Source organism: Myxine glutinosa, chromosome 5, assembly GCF_964187855.1.
Source record: "Myxine glutinosa chromosome 5, kmMyxGlut1.1, whole genome shotgun sequence".
Classification (NCBI taxonomy): Eukaryota; Metazoa; Chordata; class Myxini; order Myxiniformes; family Myxinidae; genus Myxine; species Myxine glutinosa.
Genome location: NC_136265.1, coordinates 176,536,180 through 176,553,217, shown reverse-complemented (window position 1 = coordinate 176,553,217; position 17,038 = coordinate 176,536,180). Strand labels below are relative to the sequence as shown.

Here is a 17,038-nt window from a genome sequence, read left to right as displayed (position 1 = left end):
AATTATCGACCCCAAACCATCCCCACAACTACTCAATTAGCATCCCAAACCATCCCCACAACTCAATTATCGTCCCAAACCATCCCAAGAACTACTCAATTAGCATCCCAAACCATCCCAACAACTTCTCAATTATCGTCCCAAACCATCCCCATAACTCCTCAATTATCGCCCCCAAACCATCCCCACAACTACTCAATTAGCATCCCAAACCATCCCCACAACTCAATTATCGTCCCAAACCATCCCAACAACTACTCAATTATCGTCCCAAACCATCCCAACAACTTCTCAATTATCGTCCCAAACCATCCCAACAACTTCTCAATTGTGGTCCCAAACCATCCCCACAACTCAATTATCGCCCCAAACCATCCCCACAACTCAATTATCGCCCCCAAACCATCCCCACAACTACTCAATTAGCATCCCAAACCATCCCCACAACTCAATTATAGTCCCAAACCATCCCAACAACTACTCAATTATCATCCCAAACCATCCCCACAACAACTCGATTAACGTTCCGAACCCAATGAGGAATTCAACCACTACAAACACATCACTGGTGTCATGGTGATCGGCTTTATTCCGCAGCTCAATGGAATCCTTACCCCTCCAGCTCGTTGTTGACTTGATCGCAGAAGCCCATAATGTACTCCCAGTCATCCTGTCGGTTGAGAGGGTTGGTCGCCTTGTCTACAACAACAGCCGCATACGGTACATACACTACTGTTACTCGTCACAACCGTCAACGGGTGGAAAAAAAAACAAACTCACCACCAACCAAATTCATTACCAACGACCGTTTTAAAGCTCATTCACAATGCTGTCAAACCACACAAGTAACGTCTGAAGATACACAACGAGGCACGTACTCAGCCAGGACTCCAATGACTCCGAACCAACCACCGCCATAACCAGCCAAGGGCCGCCTCGGCCTGCTCCGCAAAGCGCTCCCTCCACTGCACTAACCACGCCATTCCTCACCTCTTTCACTTCATCTTAGCAATTGCTGCACAGCTCACGATACCTTGAATTCGATTTGGGTACAATATGTTAAAATATATTTTCATAATTCGGAACATGCAAACAATGATTCGTACAATACACCGCCTAAACCCTAAGCAAATAATTTTTATAAGATCAAATACCAGGAGAGGAAATAAAAATGACAAGAATACAAACACAGAAAATGAAATATTCTCAAAAATCGTGACGATGTAAAAAAAACATTTTTTCCAGTTACAGTGAAAGTTCAAAACCGTAATCAGACTGCCCTTTAATTGACCTTATGCATTGACGTCACGAAGCATCTAAACAACCAATCGCGACGCCATCTTAGAAAGCAAAAACAAAGGCCCTGACGACGCGTTCATTTGTGAGTCAACTGCGATCGCAACTAATTGCGTCAACTAACTGCGTCAACTCATTCCACATGGTGAATGAATCATAAAAATTATTTTTTGGTGAAGTAACAATGGATTTCGTAATGTTTGAAATGTTTCTGTAGAAATTTATACACTACATATTTTCTGTTGTGGCGGACACAACGTCAGCGGGTAATAATTCCGCGCACCAGTGGGTGACGCGAGCGACCGGGCGTGGAAGCACGGCTCGGGCCACGCCCGGAGCAAAGGCGTCATGAGGCGCAGGGTTGAATGGGGATACATGCCCCGCCTTTCGGCCGACCGGCCACGCCCGAGGGCAAGGCGTGGCCTCGGGACATATACGCGGGCTCGAAAGTCGAGCCCGCCCAGTGCTTACGTGCGAGCATAGAATAAAGTGTTTGGTTTTGTACAAAGCGTGGTGGACCTACCTTCTTGGCAAACGAGTTGTGTGTGCATAGCACCACACTGGTGACCCCGACTGGTTCAGCCGTAGCTGACCCCTGAACGCGCCATGGCTACCACCGCTGTCGCCGTTAAACTCCCGGAGTTCTGGGAAGCACAGGCCGACATTTGGTTTGTGCAGGCCGAAGCCCAATTCCAGCTCCGGGGCATCACGGCGGACGACACCATGCACTTTCACGTGGTCGCCGCCCTCGGTCCCGGCACTGCCGCCCGCGTCGTGTCCATCCTTCGGCGCCCGCCCACAAGTACGCGTCGCTCAAACGACTTCTCCTCACCACGTTTGGGCTCACGGAGGCCGACCGCGCCGACCGCCTCCTTGACCTTCCCGCCCTCGGCGACACACGACCGTCCATTCGGATGGATTATATGTTGTCCCTTCTTGGAGACCAACGCCCGGATTTCCTTTTCCGAGCGCTTTTCCTCCGCCAGCTACCTGTGCAGGTGCGGCTCGTGCTGGCCGGTTCGACCATAACGGAACCCCGCGCCCTGGCCGGAGAGGCGGACAAATTTTTCGCGGTCTGCGACACGCGGCCAACGTATAGCGCTGCCGTACTGGATCCCGGTGCGGAGGCTTCAGCGCCGCACCCCCTCGTGGCCGCTGCTACACCCCGTCCACCACCGCCATCATGACCGACGCGGCAGCCACCACCGGGGCAAACCTGGTGCTATTATCATGACAGGTTCAGCCGCAAGGCTAGGGCGTGCCGCCCGCCGTGCTCTTTCGACGGGTCGGGAAACGACTGGGCCGGCGCTCACTTGCGGCCATGAGCGTCGGCCATTCCGGCAGCCTCCTTTTCATGACAGACACCTCGTCTGGTCGTCGATTTCTGTGCGACACTGGAGCGCAGGTAAGCGTCCTCCATGCCTCCGCGTCCGACAAGCAAGCCGCGGGCCGGGGCCCTGCCTTGCTCGCCGCCAACGGAACTCCCATCCGCACATTCGGGAAGCGTTGTCTCTCGCTGCGGTTTGGGGGGCAGCGCTTCCAATGGTCTTTCATCACCGCCAGCGTGCCAATGGCCCTGCTCGGTGCGGATTTCCTTTGTGCGAATGGGCTGTTGGTGGACGTTAAGCACAGACGCCTCATCCAGGCCGAAACCTTCAGCTCGCTTGCTGAGCGGCTCGTTGAGCAGCTCGCTGAGTGGCTCACCGAGCGGCTTACCAAGCGGCTTGCTGAGCGGTTCCATCCCGGCGAGGTTGGTCTGTACGCTTCCGGCAGCGGACGAGTTTACCCGCCTCCTCACCAGTTTCCCGGCACTCACGCGGCCCACCTTTTCAGCGGTGGCCGTCAAACACGGGGTGGAACACCATATTCCCACCGTCGGACCACCGGTCTATGCCCGAGCGCGCCGCCTCGACCCAACGAAGCTCGCCGTTGCGAAAGCGGAGTTCGCCATGCTGGAGCGGCTGGGCATCGTCCGGCGCTCCAACAGCGCATGGGCCTCACCTCTGCACATTGTGCCCAAGCCCGGCGGCGGATGGAGGCCGTGCGGTGACTACCGCAGGCTCAACGACGCCACCACCCCCGACCGCTACCCGGTCCCGCATATTCAGGACTTTTCCGCCCGGTTGGCGAACATGACCATTTTTTCCAAGGTGGACCTCATCGGGGGCTACCACCAGGTCCCCGTACAATCGGACGATGTACCGAAGACGGCCGTTATAACACCTTTCGGCCTCTTCGAGTTCTTGCGGATGCCTTTTGGGTTGAAAAATGCGGCCCAGGCGTTCCAGCGGCTCATGGACAGCGTCTTGCGCGACTTATCCTTCGTCTATGTCTACCTGGACGACATCCTAGTCGCGAGCGCATCCCGGGAGGAGCACCTGCTCCATCTCCACACGCTCTTCGAACGCCTGGGCCAGCCTGGCCTGATAATCAACCCCGCGAAGTGCCGGTTCGGCGTCACCGGCATCAACTTCTTGGGGCACCGCATCACCAGGCACGGGGCCATCCCTTTACCGGCCAAGGTGGAGGCGGTCCGGAGTTTCCCGCGCCCCCTGCACGAGGCCCTCCCGGGGAAGCCGGGCAAATGGGATATCGCCTGGACGGACCAGATGGACATGGCGTTTGCGGGCGCGAAGCTGGCCTTGGCCAACGCCACCATGCTAGCGCACCCGGCGCCCGATGCACCCATCGCCCTCACCACCGACGCGTCGGACTACGCGGTGGGCAGGGTGCACGAGGAGTGGGTGAATGGTGCTTGGCAGCCGCTGGCGTTTTTTAGCCGGCAGCTCCGCCCGCACGAACGCCGGTACAGCACCTTCGACCGCGAGCTGCTCGGGCTCCACCTGGCGGTCCGACACTTCCGCCATCTTCTCGAGGGCCGCCCGTTCACAGCCTGCGTTGATCACAAGCCATTTGTTTTCGCGATGGCCAAGGTCGCCGAGCCGTGGTCGGCCCGGCAGCAACGTCACCTCTCTGCCGTGTCCGAGTACACGACGGACATCTGACACATCGCGGGTAAGGACAACCCGGTGGCGGATTGCCTTTCCCGGTCCGTTGCACACGCGGTCCACCCTGGGATCGACTATGCCCGGATGGCGGCGGACTAGACCGCCGACCCCGACGTCCAGGCCTTTCGGACCGCCGTCACGGGCCTCCGCGTCACCGAGGTACCGTTCGACGTCGCAGGCACTGCCCTCTTGTGCGACGTCTCCCTCGGCCGGCCTCGCCCCATCGTGCCCGCTGGCTGGCAGCGCCGGGTTTTTGACGCCATCCACGGCCTGTCCCACCCGGGCACGAAGGCTTCCCAGAAGCTTGTCGCGGCAAAGTTCATCTGGCATGGCCTCCGGAAGAACGTCCGCGACTGTGCCAGGATGTGCTTCGCATGCCAGCGCGCGAAAGTCCACCGCCACACCCAGGCCCCGTTGGCCCCGTTTACGGTGCCAGAACGTCGGTTCGACCATGTGCACGTCGACTTGGTGGGACCTCTGCCCCCCCTTGCGGGGTTTCACCCACCTCCTCACCATTGTGGACCGCACCACCCGGTGGCCGGAGGCCGTGCCTTTGGCGGCGACGGCTGCGGCTGACGTCGCGCAAGCTTTCATCGCCACTTGGGTTGCCCGGTTCGGCGCCCCCTCGGACATCTCGTCCGACCGCGGCCCCCAGTTCACCTCGGAGCTCTGGGGAGCGGTGGCGCAAGGGCTCGGCGTTAAGCTGCACCGCACCACGGCCTACCACCCCCAGGCCAACGGCCTGTGCGAGCGCTTCCATCGCTCGATGAAGGCCGCGCTCCGGGCCAGCCTCCGCGCCGGCAGCTGGGCTGACAGGCTCCCCTGGGTCCTGCTGGGCCTCAGGACGGCGCTCAAGGACGACCTGCATGCATCCTCGGCGGAGCTGGTCTTCGGACAACCACTGCGGGTACCGGGCGAATTTATCCCCGACTCCACGGCACCTTGGTCCGCGGCGCAACAGCGCTCCACCCTTCAGGAGACCGCCAGGAGGTTCGCCACGGTGCCGACGGAACACCACGGTTGCCCCTCCTCACACGTCGCCCCGGAGCTTCGCACGGCGGAGTACGTTTTTGTCCGGCACGACGCCCACCGGGCACCACTGCGGCCCCCGTACGACGGGCCCTTCCGCGTCTGGAGACCGGGGACAAGCACTTCACCGTGCACATCGGCGGTACTCCAGATCGTATCTCCGTGGACCGCCTCAAGCCGGCCCACCTCGACCTCGACCACCCCCCGCAAGCAGCTCTGCCTCCGCGTCGAGGCCGCCCCCCGGCGGGCAGACCCCCGGCACCCCCCACCCCCGCCGTCCCACCACCCCCCAGCCCTGCACGTATCGCCAGAGGGCGTTTCGGCCGGGTCATCCTGCTTCCCCGCAAGCTCACCCTTCAGGTGCATGGGAATTCTGGGGGGGCGCGTGTGGCGGACACGTTAGCGGGTAATAATTCCGTGCACCAGTGGGTGACGCGAGTGACCGGGCGTGGAAGCACGGCTCGGGCCACGCCCGGAGCAAAGGCGTCGTGAGGCACAGGGTTGAACGGGGATACATGCCCCACCTTTCGGCCGACCGGCCACGCCCGAGGGCAAGGCGTGGCCTCGGGACATATACGCGGGCTCGAAAGTCGAGCCCGCCCAGTGCTTACGTGCGAGCATCGAATAAAATGTTTGGTTTTGTACAAAGCGTGGTGGCCTACCTTCTTGGTAAACGAGTTGTGTGTGCATAGCACCACACTGTGAACAATAAATGAAGCTGCACATGATATGTGCACATATGTTTTGAAGCTGACACAACTGTGACAATAAAACTGCTGCAACTTTATATTACTTGTCATTTTGTTTTGTTTCATGTGCGTATTTAACAATGTGTATCACTAATAAGGCAATACTGTTGATTCATAAAATAACACTTCCACGATAATCAGTCCATAGGAACTACTCCTGGACAAAGATTTACGAGAGCACACGCAACTTGTACGATTTTGTTCACAGTTGCTTCTGGCGATGTCCCATCATTTATCAGTGTGATGGGGATGCGATTTTGGAGTACAGTATATTTTTGTTTCACCATTCCAATTACCCGTTCAACATGGATCCGAACACAAGAAAGTTCTCTGCTCCAGTCAACTTCTACTTTTTCAAGTTGCTTCTTTCCCTTGGTGAATGGGGGCACCTTCACCTCGGCCATCGCCATTCTACAGCATTCATCAACAAAAAAACCACGATCGGCAAGCACAAGATCCCCTGGCATCAGTTTATTTATGAGGTCACTGTTTTCCGTTATCTCAATGTCTGTTGCCCTTCCTCCCCAACACTTGCTTAGGAAGCATATTGAGCCCTGTAGTGTTATACCAATTAGAAACTTTACAGTTGAATGGTGCTTGGAGTTGCTCCACACTTGTGCCCTTGCCAGTAAATCGGACGGCTGCTCTGTAAACACTTCAGTGCAGTCAATAATAACTGCACATTTCCTGAAAGATTTCCTGAACGATGACGGCATACTGAGACGTAGAGCGTCACGACTGGGCCAGTGTATCAGCGACTGAGTCTTTACAAACATTACATCAAGAATGCGGTGGAAGTTTCGTGAAACGGTTGACTGGCTGACTCCGAATCTGTATGCTCGGTCCTCGTCAAAAATGTTCAATCGCAACTGCATGAGGAACATTAGCACTTGACCAAACTTTGTGAGTTTTTTTACACGTTGAGAGAGCACATGATGTAAACGTGAAGAGTGGCAAAAAAATTGCCCAAGAAGGAAGTCCCGTGTAAAATCGGTTTTGCATAGTTTTGCCCTGAAAGTGTTCTTCCTGCAGACCTGTTGCTCTTATCTTTTCTTCCACGTCACACACTTGAGTTCTGAGGGCAATATTGCCCTTCTGTAGTTCCTCCACGTTTTTTTCCAGTGCACGAATGTCTCTGAAAGACAGTTCCGTTTGGGTTTCAATCCCTCGAACAGGTGGAATCTGCTCATGAATGGGGCACTGCTCAGGATTTGCATTGTGTAGTTCGAGCAGTATTGCTGCAGTAGCAGTATTGTTTGCCCTCTGAGAGGGGACGCACTTCCATTTCTAAGGGTGTGAGACGTCATATGCATAATGTCTATTAGCAACACACGCCGAATAGAATCTCTGGTATATCCGGTCCCCGCTTTCATTGCGTTTATTCTATTCCTAACAAGAGGAAAATGACTACAGTAACAGTGTGGTCACCTGCTGCGACGTGTAGAATCATGAGGATATCCGTTGCAATATGCGCTACCAAATTCGACCAGTCATTAAATTATACGCATGCACTAGCGTCTTTTTGTCTTTCAGCTAAATTTATTCTGGTTTCTTCAAACAAATCGAGTGTATGCACATGCGCTATTCAAAAAGGCACCCCAACAACAAGAACAACAACGCGGTCCTCTCATAGAGATGCTCGTCGCAGCTAAAAATCGATATTGTTGTTAACATCATCACCGTCTTTATTCACTTTATCATGTTTCGATCCCCCTAAAGCATACAAGTAAAAATCCTTCTTTACGGACGGTGAATTCCCCCACTTTGATGAGGTTTAAGCCATTATTTGATGAACAGTACCATACTGTACAGACTACAGTGTTGCCGCTTTATGATTTGATATGCAGTACCGTCCTTTGGCTGAGTGAGAGCATGCTAGGAGGACAGAGACATTTTGCAAGGTGTTGGTGCTGCCCAGTTTATGATTTGATGTACAGTACCGTACTGTACAAGGCGTTGGTGCTGCCCAGTTTATGATTTGATGTACATTACAGTACTGTACAGAGCGTTGGTGGTGCCCAGTTTATGATTTGATGTACAGTACCGCACTGTACAGAGCGTTGGTGGTGCCCAGTTTATGATTTGATGTACAGTACCATACTGTACAGAGTGTTGGTGCTAGTCAAGCAGTTTATGATTTTATATACAGTATCAGCAGCCTACACTCTGAACAAATTCGAAATTCCTACTCTACTCGCTGTGGCTGAGTGGCGACCTGTCTAATATTGTAACTCCAGCCAGGAACCTGTTTCGGGAGAAGCGACATTTTCTAGAGAGCATCGTGCGAATGAATAATAATGTTTTCGAGAGAGCATAGCATAGTATGTGATAGTGTGTACTGAATCCCTTTCCTGATCGTGACGAGTCTATGGCCTTGCCAGGGAGCCGGTGTGGCCGAAGTGGAGTGTCACAGTAAGGAATACACCATGTGTTTTGACATTGCCTTCATAGCAGTACCTACTGATCAGGGCATGAATGTAGAATCTGGCCACTGTGCCACCTGCACGGGCCTACTGTTTTTGAAAGACACTGATCTTTAGCATTAACTAGTGCACACTGGCAAAATGGACGTCCAGCTGAAGGTCACACCTGAAGGACGGCGTTCTCACTGGCATTTGCCATCGCTGACAGGTCGGTAGCCCTTCTGTCTTCTTCTGCTTCCTTTCTGGTCTTGAACCCCTCTGCCCTCTCCGTGCTTTGCCCCCTCACCCCCAGGTTTCTGCAGGGCTCACATTGTCAACCAGAAACCACCTTCTGGTGAAACTCCCAAAAATCCAGGATCACTGCTCACCTACACTCATTCGTTCCTCTTTTTTCCTATCTGTGGAACTAACGTCCACATTCTCCTCCATCTCATTCTTCCCTACAGGCCTTCAAGACAGCTGATTACCCCCATCACAGATCATCCCCATTCCAAAACCATGATCTTTTTTTTACACCATTAACCCTCTTCCCCCTCTGCTTCCAAATCCATCTTGCCCACCTCTTGTGTTCTCCGTGACCCCTCATCGTTACCCGCATTCATATTGTCCGTCTCCATTTATTTTCTCCCTCTGCCCTGCTGTTGGCGTTTTCCCCTTCTCTTTCCACTGTTCCGTCCTGATCCTTTGTTCTAGCTCTCTATTTATAATAAATAAATAAATTAAAAAAATTTAAAAAAGGATCTCCCACTGTCCTTACTGAAGGACGGCGTTCAAGTGAGTTCAAAACAGAGCAAGGTTTATCAGGCGTTCGCTCTGGCGTCATCGTACAATGGACTACAACGTAGCAGTCCACAGCCTGTGCATGATTGCAGCTCATTAAAGATGAATAACCGTTTCAGAGTTCACCTAATGTATGGGTTAGGGTCATTTATTTATTACCTACGCATGTGGGCGGAGGCAGACAAAGGGAGAGAAATAAACTGATAAAAGGAAAGGAGAGCACGGGAAAGAGAAGCTAAGTTGGGGAGTTTGAGGATTAGGGAGGGAATCAACAAACGACATGGGCAGAGACATGTATATGGGGTCGGGGGTAGGAGTGTCAAAAACCTGTCCAATTTTGTAGATGACATAATAAATAATATGTAGATGACATATTTCATTGGTAACACACAGGCCGTTCATCTAAATGAAAGAGAAGGGCTGTAATTTGACTATCATGTACGTTCCATTGTGTGTCAGTAGTAGCGCTCCATTTGGTGACTATCGTGAAACGGTTTTGAGGAGAAAAGGTGCAAATCCGTAAAAATCACAGAAGTCTGGCACGTCTGCACAACCCTCGACGTCGAGTAACGGGCATACTTCGCACACACTACTACTAAGTGCTACCTGCATGCAATTGAGCAATGTTACATGACAGGAACAGCAGTGATCAGAGACTTCATCAGGGGTGATCATCATGGTGGAGTGTTCACCCCAACCCAGAGCCTCCTCGATTCCAAGGCTGGACGAGTTCTCCACTGAGAATGGTGGTGACCAATTGGGTAGAATTGGGAGAGCGATGAACCATCACATGACTCGGGAGCCAGAAGCGCCGAAGCACGGCCCACGTGGAGAGAGGTTGAATCTAGTAGAGGTGGCGGTAAGATTGAGGCACAAATGGGAGGTTGGGGAGGGGAAACATGTGGAATTGACAGGTGGATGTCAGGGTCAAAGTGAAAAGAGACTGTGGCATGCATCGTGAAAGCTCTATATCTAGATCTCTCTCGTAATGCTCACCTGCATCGAGACGTTCAGGATGCTTTTGGACGTTTGTGTCAGAACCTCAAACTCCACTCCACCTGCGAGAAGCAACCAATTTTATGCCACAATATGGCAGGTGTTCCACTCAATATCAAGAGCAAAGGTGCACACTGCACAGTGCAAGCAAAAGGCAACGGGAATCATACGAACCGGCGAGGTTGTGGCCACACAGGAGGCGTTGGACGATGGAGAATACAGGGAGGCCATTTATCAACCATATGGTTCGAGAGAGAACAACCTGTCCTACAATCACCATCAAGCGCAGCTGAGTACAAGGTGAGAAAACATGCTTAATATCACGTAGATATTTCCATATTGGATCTTTAGCGAAAGCGCAGAAGTAATTAAATGTCATTCTAGGTATATGCGTAGCTAATTCATATAGTCAGAACCTTCAGACACATCCTATTGTGTGTTTAAAATTCCTCCTTCCTGCGAGCCTTTATTTGATGGTTTATTCCTGTGTTTTCTGTCTAAATGTTCCCTTTTTGTGGCACACGAGGCCATTTCAACAAGTGTAGGTGGCAAAGGTGGTCATCCTGACAACATTGCCATCACCTCGACCGGCCTTGGTGAAGGAAACCACGACTCATGGGGGTGACCAGTCAGGGCTTGAACCAATGGTGGATGAAGGGAGGGGCGTAAATCATTACCCATGACGTAAATGTCCCGGCTATAAAGGTGAGGGCTACCAGAGATCGGCTTCCAGACCTCGGAACCACCAAGTTGAAAGCAGCACTCTGGAGGGAGCTGAAAAGCAAGACAAGCCTCGCCCTGCCCTGCCGCCATCACGCCCACTACTTCAGCGTGTGTCCCTCCCCTCATCCTCGTAACCCACAGGGACCATTGCCAGCTGTAGCAGCCAGTCGCAGTACAAGCAATTTACAGAGTTTGGCTCCAGAACTCCGCTGCCTTGTGAATTTCCCGTCTTCTATCGTGTCTGAGGCCTAAAGCATAGTTTAATTAAGGATCTGCCATTTGTTGCTTAGTTTGTTTTGTGGGCACATATACCCGTAAAGGAATAACTTGGGGTTCGTTAAATATAATTGGATCCAATGTTTATTGCTTCCTGTACATTCCTGAAACTTTTTGCTCCTTTTATCAATGCCATTTACAAACCTGACATAGTCTCTGGCTAGATTCTGTTTGTTCTAACAATTTTGTCTGGTGGCTCTGTTTAACCTATGAAAGGTAAATTGGTCACGTCATTTGGTCAGGGTTCACTCAGCCCTGATAAGACTGACCACGTGATCACCTATCAGCACGGTCCTCGCCTCAACGACCTCAATCTGCAGGGTAATGCGGCTCTGGACATGGGGATCTGGCGGGAGGTCTCTGAGACGGGTAACTGTCACGATTGTTTTGACACGAAACACCGGATTCGAACAAGGCAACTGTGACGGTCTGGTGACTGCAACAATATCACGTTATTAATACAAAGTAGGCATACCAAGGTGAACACCAGGTAGAAGAGAGCAGTAGTCGGTAGCAGGAACAATAATATTGTGAAGAGCAAGGTACCCAAGAAGAGCTGCAAAGACAAGTTGAGAAAACATTGCCAAGTATTTGGGTCAGTATATCCTTTATCCCTTTGAAGTGCAATGTTTATAACCTTAAATAGGGTTCGCAAAATTGTAAAACATTTTAAAATTACACAGAAGGGCTCTCTTCGTTATACCTGGTCGACGTCGTACTGGCACGAGTCGACACGATGGCGCAAGACATTCCACTTCTTTCCACGGAACAACCTCCAGAGCGAGGAGAGGCCACACACCTGCAGCCTGTACAGCCTAACGTCGAGCATGGCAAACGGCCTATGCTCAGCTTGGTGTCCGAGGTTATCGTTCCAACCATGAAGACATATTGATATGAAGCACAAAAAAAGTAAACACAAAATGCAGTTTATGGCATCACCTGGCTGCGTACACGTAGAAACAGTACACGTGGAGGGTGAGTAATGAAGTGATGTCGATTAGCATGCTGAGCAGCAGAGAGACCCCCAGTGTCGCCAGCAGGCCACCGTACCATAAGACGGGTCCCACATATGGTGCTAGCATGGACACGTAGCCTGTGATGTGGGAAGGGAAGGAAGCTCGGCACTCAAATGGTTCAAGGAATGAGTCAAATGTGAAGATTCAGGAATTATCTCAGGAAATAACGTGGCAAAATGTCTCTCCTCCTAGCATGTTCTCACTCAGCCAAAGGTGGATATGATAGAGGAAGAAACGTCCCAGGGTGCACGCGAGTGTGCTGTTGAGCTTTAGGCCAGCAGGTGCACCCATCAGCCACTGCAAAAGCTCCTGCAGGCGCCCCGCCACGGCCTACGGTTCACACACCGCATGTGGTATATTGGAAGCCACTTCAAAGCATGGAGTTGATCAATACAACAAAGCAAATACATAATAATGCTCTTGAAGAAGCTGTTTCACCTACAGGGTGTTTCAAAAAAAGTGGACTATTTGACCATTTTATTGTAGAAAAATTACAAAAGGTAGCAAGTTCAGTGATACATTGATGGAAACAAACAGCATGCCTTTTTCAAATCACTCAGTATACAGCTTACAGCTTGTAATTGACATTTTCAATGGGTGCTCGGCTTCTGTTCAAACAGAAGTTCAAACAGACTTTCATCCTACAACTCGTCTGCAAGTGGCTGGAGTGGTAGCCTGACGGTGATCCTCCACCTTCTGCTTCAGGACAGCAGGCTTTGAGGTTTGTTGGCATAACCTTTATTTTTGAGGTGCAGCCAAAGGTGAAGTGCAATGGATTCACATCCAGGCTGTGGGGCACCCACTCATGCGCTGTGCCCAGGCTGATTACATGATTTGCAAACAGCTGGTGGAGCAAGTCGATGGTTTCACTTGCAGTGTGCGATGAGGCACCATCCTGCATGAAACATGCAAGTCTGAGTTGGTATGGAAACGGTAGTTAAGTGAGATCCGCATGGGATCGGTGCAAGACCTTGTGGTACTGCTGCTCGCCATTGACTGTTGACGTCCTCGAACCACACGGTCACAGCATTCCACATCTGGCATCCAACGCACAGAAGCAAGTGGACCTGGGGCCTTTGAGAGACATCTCAGACACCTCCTCAGGAGGCTCAGCACCCCAGAAGATGTTCTTCTGATTGTTGATAGCCCCATTAAAATGGAAGTGTTCTTCATCATTGAACTACAAGGAGTTGATCCAATTTGGGTACCTTTCCATTCGGTCACTGAACCAATCACACATTGGTACTCATCTTGCTAGAGCTAGTTTATTATGTGCAGATATCATGTGTGGGTAGAGCTTGAGTTCCGAAGTGAGAATGCGCCACACAGTTGAGGCCGAGATCGCCAGTTGTTGGAAACTCCGACAGTGGGATTTCTTAGGACGTTCGATAGCAGAATCTCTCACAAGATCAATGTTCCCTTGGTCCTTGGTAACACTTGGTGAGCGGCCACTGTTGCCTTTATTTGGATTTTTCCACACTTCCATGTGCTTGGAAGTGCTCCACAAACCACTGAATGTTCCCATTGGAAGGTCCATTACAGGTGTGAACATTGTAATACTGACAGTTATCGTCGGTGCACCAGCACGTAGGATTTTGTCTCAAACCACAAAGTCAGAATTTTCGCTTTTTGTTCCACTGTGAACACCATAGTTGACGTAGGGTCCTACTGACTACTTGTTAGAAATGGCATACCACTGACACCACCACCACCACCATTATAACCTGCATGAGAAAAGGGTATAGCAGGGGTTCTTAACCTTTTTCCCTGTCAAGACCCCCAACGGATTGCCTACGATGTCCCCATACCCCTTCGCCAGACCGTTGACTGACCAAGGCGCACCTAAGGTGCGCCTCGCTGGGGGGGACTGGGGGCATGTCCCCCTAGAATTTTTTTGGATTTCTAGGTGCTCTGTGGTGCATTCTGAGGGGTGTTTTTACTTTAATTGCCTATTTTTTGGGATGAAAATTGGTAACTTATTACCCAGAAAATGGGCCAAGTTCGGGGATCCGCGCCTGATTACCAGTCCCATTAGGTTCCAGTGTGACTTCAAAATATCTCAATAGCTTAGTTTTACATATGGATAATTCGGAACAGAACAGGAAAGAAAATCATTAGGATTTCATCCCTATTTATTTATTTGCTTGTTAACAATGAAACAAAACAAACTAAACTAAACTAAAACATGCAAGTTTTATGCAAGCCATTTAACTAATCCAGTGAGATTGTTGCTGCTGTTTTCGTGCAATCAGAATATGGAATCGGGGCACAGTTCGTGACAACGCCATTCGCATATCATCAGACACATCAAGTCGATTTCTCCACTTTGCTTTCATGATAGCTCGCCTACTGTTTGTGAAGGATACCGTGGGATATTCCACGTCCACCAACTAATGCCGGCAGATGCGATGCCCAGTTTAGGGTCCATCCGAGGGATGGCGCAAACAATGATGAATCACCCTGCCCGTATAACACTAGGATGACAGTTTGGACCTGCGTAAGGATTTTAACCCAGACTAGACAGCTTTGAGGCAAATGTGCGTACCGCTAGGCGACATTGCAAGTATTGTATTAATTTTCCTGAACTCTATTCATCACAAACAATGTTCACTTCACTCCTAAAATGCAGCTCCTAGTGCTCATGTAAGGTTTCTGTGAGCACGTAGTACAGTACATCTAAATAAAAATAATGAAATAACGTCGTTGGAAATCAAAGTGCTCAACCTGTGCAAAGACCGGAAGTGCATCGGTGGCGGCCTTGAGGTGTCCATGCGGATAAATGTGACTTATGAGCAGCAAACCGAGCAAGGAGTCCAGCAGCATCGAACAGATAATGTCTGCACACCTGCAAGTACATGGATAGAGAGGGGAAAAAACAAACAAACCCAAATAGACCTATGTGGCTCTCTTCAAAAATGCAAGACAAATGGTGGGAGGTGAAAATAATTTACCTTGGTGGGGTCAAATGAGGGGGAGATTTAACACCAGGAGGAAAAAACAGGACTCTGAGACGATCGTGTAGATGGTGGAGCTGAAGACATGTGGAAAGACGATCACCAATCCACGGCAAAGGTGCAATTGTCCAAAGCCTACAAAAAGCGGATTCTACCTTGCATGGAGGACAACTCAGAAGCACGCCCACCCTTAGGGTCAAGACAAGAACCATTCATACCATGGGTTTTCCCAATGTGACCCACCAAGTGTAAACACAGTGGGCATACCTGCAGACAAAGAAAGGGGCGACCAGTGCCAAAAACCAGGCCCCGGCACGACGAATCGGCCTACACGCAGCTTTTCCCAGCTCCACCACAATGCTTCCTTCACGACCAGCGTCCTGCCAATGCCGGAGACAAACGCTTGGTCCTGCCGACCGTTTCTCCTCCAAATCGTCTTCACAGGTAGGTGGCAAAAACATTTGCTCATTGCAAGACAAGGCTGCGAAAAATGAAGCCATTTCTGAAGGCTCTTTGGTTACATCCGCAGTCTGTTCTTCCATACTCGTGAAATCTCGGCCATCATCAGCCAGCCACCTAGCAGCCACAGCCTTGCGTTGGTTGTAATGAGCAAACACAACGGTCTGTGGTGACCTGAGGTTATAGTGACCATTCGTATCTCGTCGAAAAACGTTGCAGGACATCGGCGATGTGGAACCTCCATGTAGGGCCACCTCCAACCAGATTTCTCCATTGAATATCTTGCAAAGGCAATGAGCAGTTAAACTGGTCTCATCATCAAGCCTGAGTGATGAAATATAGAAATCGATCACAATTGTGAAATTATTATGTAAAGGTTTAATAACCATCATTGATTTGTCAAGTACAAATTAAACAACAAACAACAACAAGCATTTTAAGGCCATTTTCCCTGCTAGAGCGGGGGTTAGCGTTGTGGGCCCCATGACAATCTTCTCCATTTTGCCCTATTTTCTGCATCTCCCTTGTTAACCCCCTTGCCCGCATTTCTTCTTCCACTACCGTTAGCCAAGTCTTTCTCGGTCTTCCCCGTCCCTCTACTTCCTTCTACATTCATTTCCATCACTCTTCTCAACCAGTCACTTTCATCCTTCCTCAACACATGACCAAACCATTTCAACCTGTTTCTCTTCACAGCATCCATCACAGGCTATATTCCCATCATCTTTCGCAATTCATCATTTGTCTTCCTGTCTCTCAACGATACTCCGCACATCCACTCAACCATTCACATTTCCACCCTTTGGAGCCTTCGTTGCTGCTTTGCGTTCATTACCCATGTCTCGCTCCCATAAATCATAACACTTCTCACACATGCAGCATACACCTTTCCCTTCAGCTTCAACGACACTCCACTCCTCATCAACACGCCACTCAGTTCCCGAAACTTCTTCCATGCACATCTCACTCTAGCAACTGTTGCCGAGTCTGATCCACATTCTCCATTCAGCATGTCTCCTAGGTAGCAAAATGTTTTCAAACCTTCCAGCTTCACGTCGTCTCCAAGTACAAATCAAACATAAAACAAATCCAGATACATTCAAAGTACACCGCCCCCATGCCAAATAAATAAATAACATCCAGTGCGCGGAATTGCCAGGGCGCCTTCGGCACCTGGTAACACCCCTGTGCAGCACATAGAGATGTTTGTCATGAAATTCTGACCAACGTCTGAACCCAGATGTCATGCGTCTTTTGTCCGCTATGCGGCCGTTATAAGAACTCGGTCATTCAGCGCTACGATCATAACTGAGACATTTACTGTATGCT

General features: G+C 50.7%; 2 protein-coding genes across 17 annotated transcripts in view; both read right to left on the bottom strand.

Moving 5' to 3' along the window:
• The window catches only part of LOC137426687 (ADP-ribosylation factor-binding protein GGA1), a 66,761-nt gene extending 59,214 nt beyond the window's left edge, over nt 1-7,547 (bottom strand). Inside the window, exons 1-2 of one of the 5 annotated variants that reach the window (XM_078779121.1) lie at nt 879-949; nt 615-699 (exon numbers count right to left, since the gene is read on the bottom strand). In XM_078779121.1, the coding sequence (XP_078635247.1) occupies nt 615-699; nt 879-918 (125 nt within the window). In that variant the 5' untranslated portion in view covers nt 919-949. Of the gene's footprint in view, nt 1-614; nt 700-878; nt 950-7,510 lie in introns of those variants that run through there. The other 4 variants (XM_078779123.1, XM_078779122.1, XM_078779124.1 and 1 more) reach the window with 4 other exon arrangements.
• Nucleotides 7,548-9,417: 1,870 nt separating this feature from the next.
• Nucleotides 9,418-17,038, bottom strand: part of PIGQ (phosphatidylinositol glycan anchor biosynthesis class Q) — a 57,851-nt gene continuing 50,230 nt past the window's right edge. For all 12 annotated transcript variants that reach the window (XM_078779132.1, XM_078779127.1, XM_078779126.1 and 9 more), the window contains 10 exons: nt 15,518-16,033; nt 15,248-15,385; nt 15,021-15,141; nt 12,500-12,626; nt 12,220-12,373; nt 11,984-12,095; nt 11,756-11,836; nt 10,456-10,570; nt 10,282-10,343; nt 9,418-10,129 (listed from right to left, as the gene is read on the bottom strand). In XM_078779132.1, the coding sequence (XP_078635258.1) occupies nt 9,974-10,129; nt 10,282-10,343; nt 10,456-10,570; nt 11,756-11,836; nt 11,984-12,095; nt 12,220-12,373; nt 12,500-12,626; nt 15,021-15,141; nt 15,248-15,385; nt 15,518-16,033 (1,582 nt within the window). In that variant the 3' untranslated portion in view covers nt 9,418-9,973. The remainder of the gene's footprint in view (nt 10,130-10,281; nt 10,344-10,455; nt 10,571-11,755; nt 11,837-11,983; nt 12,096-12,219; nt 12,374-12,499; nt 12,627-15,020; nt 15,142-15,247; nt 15,386-15,517; nt 16,034-17,038) is intronic.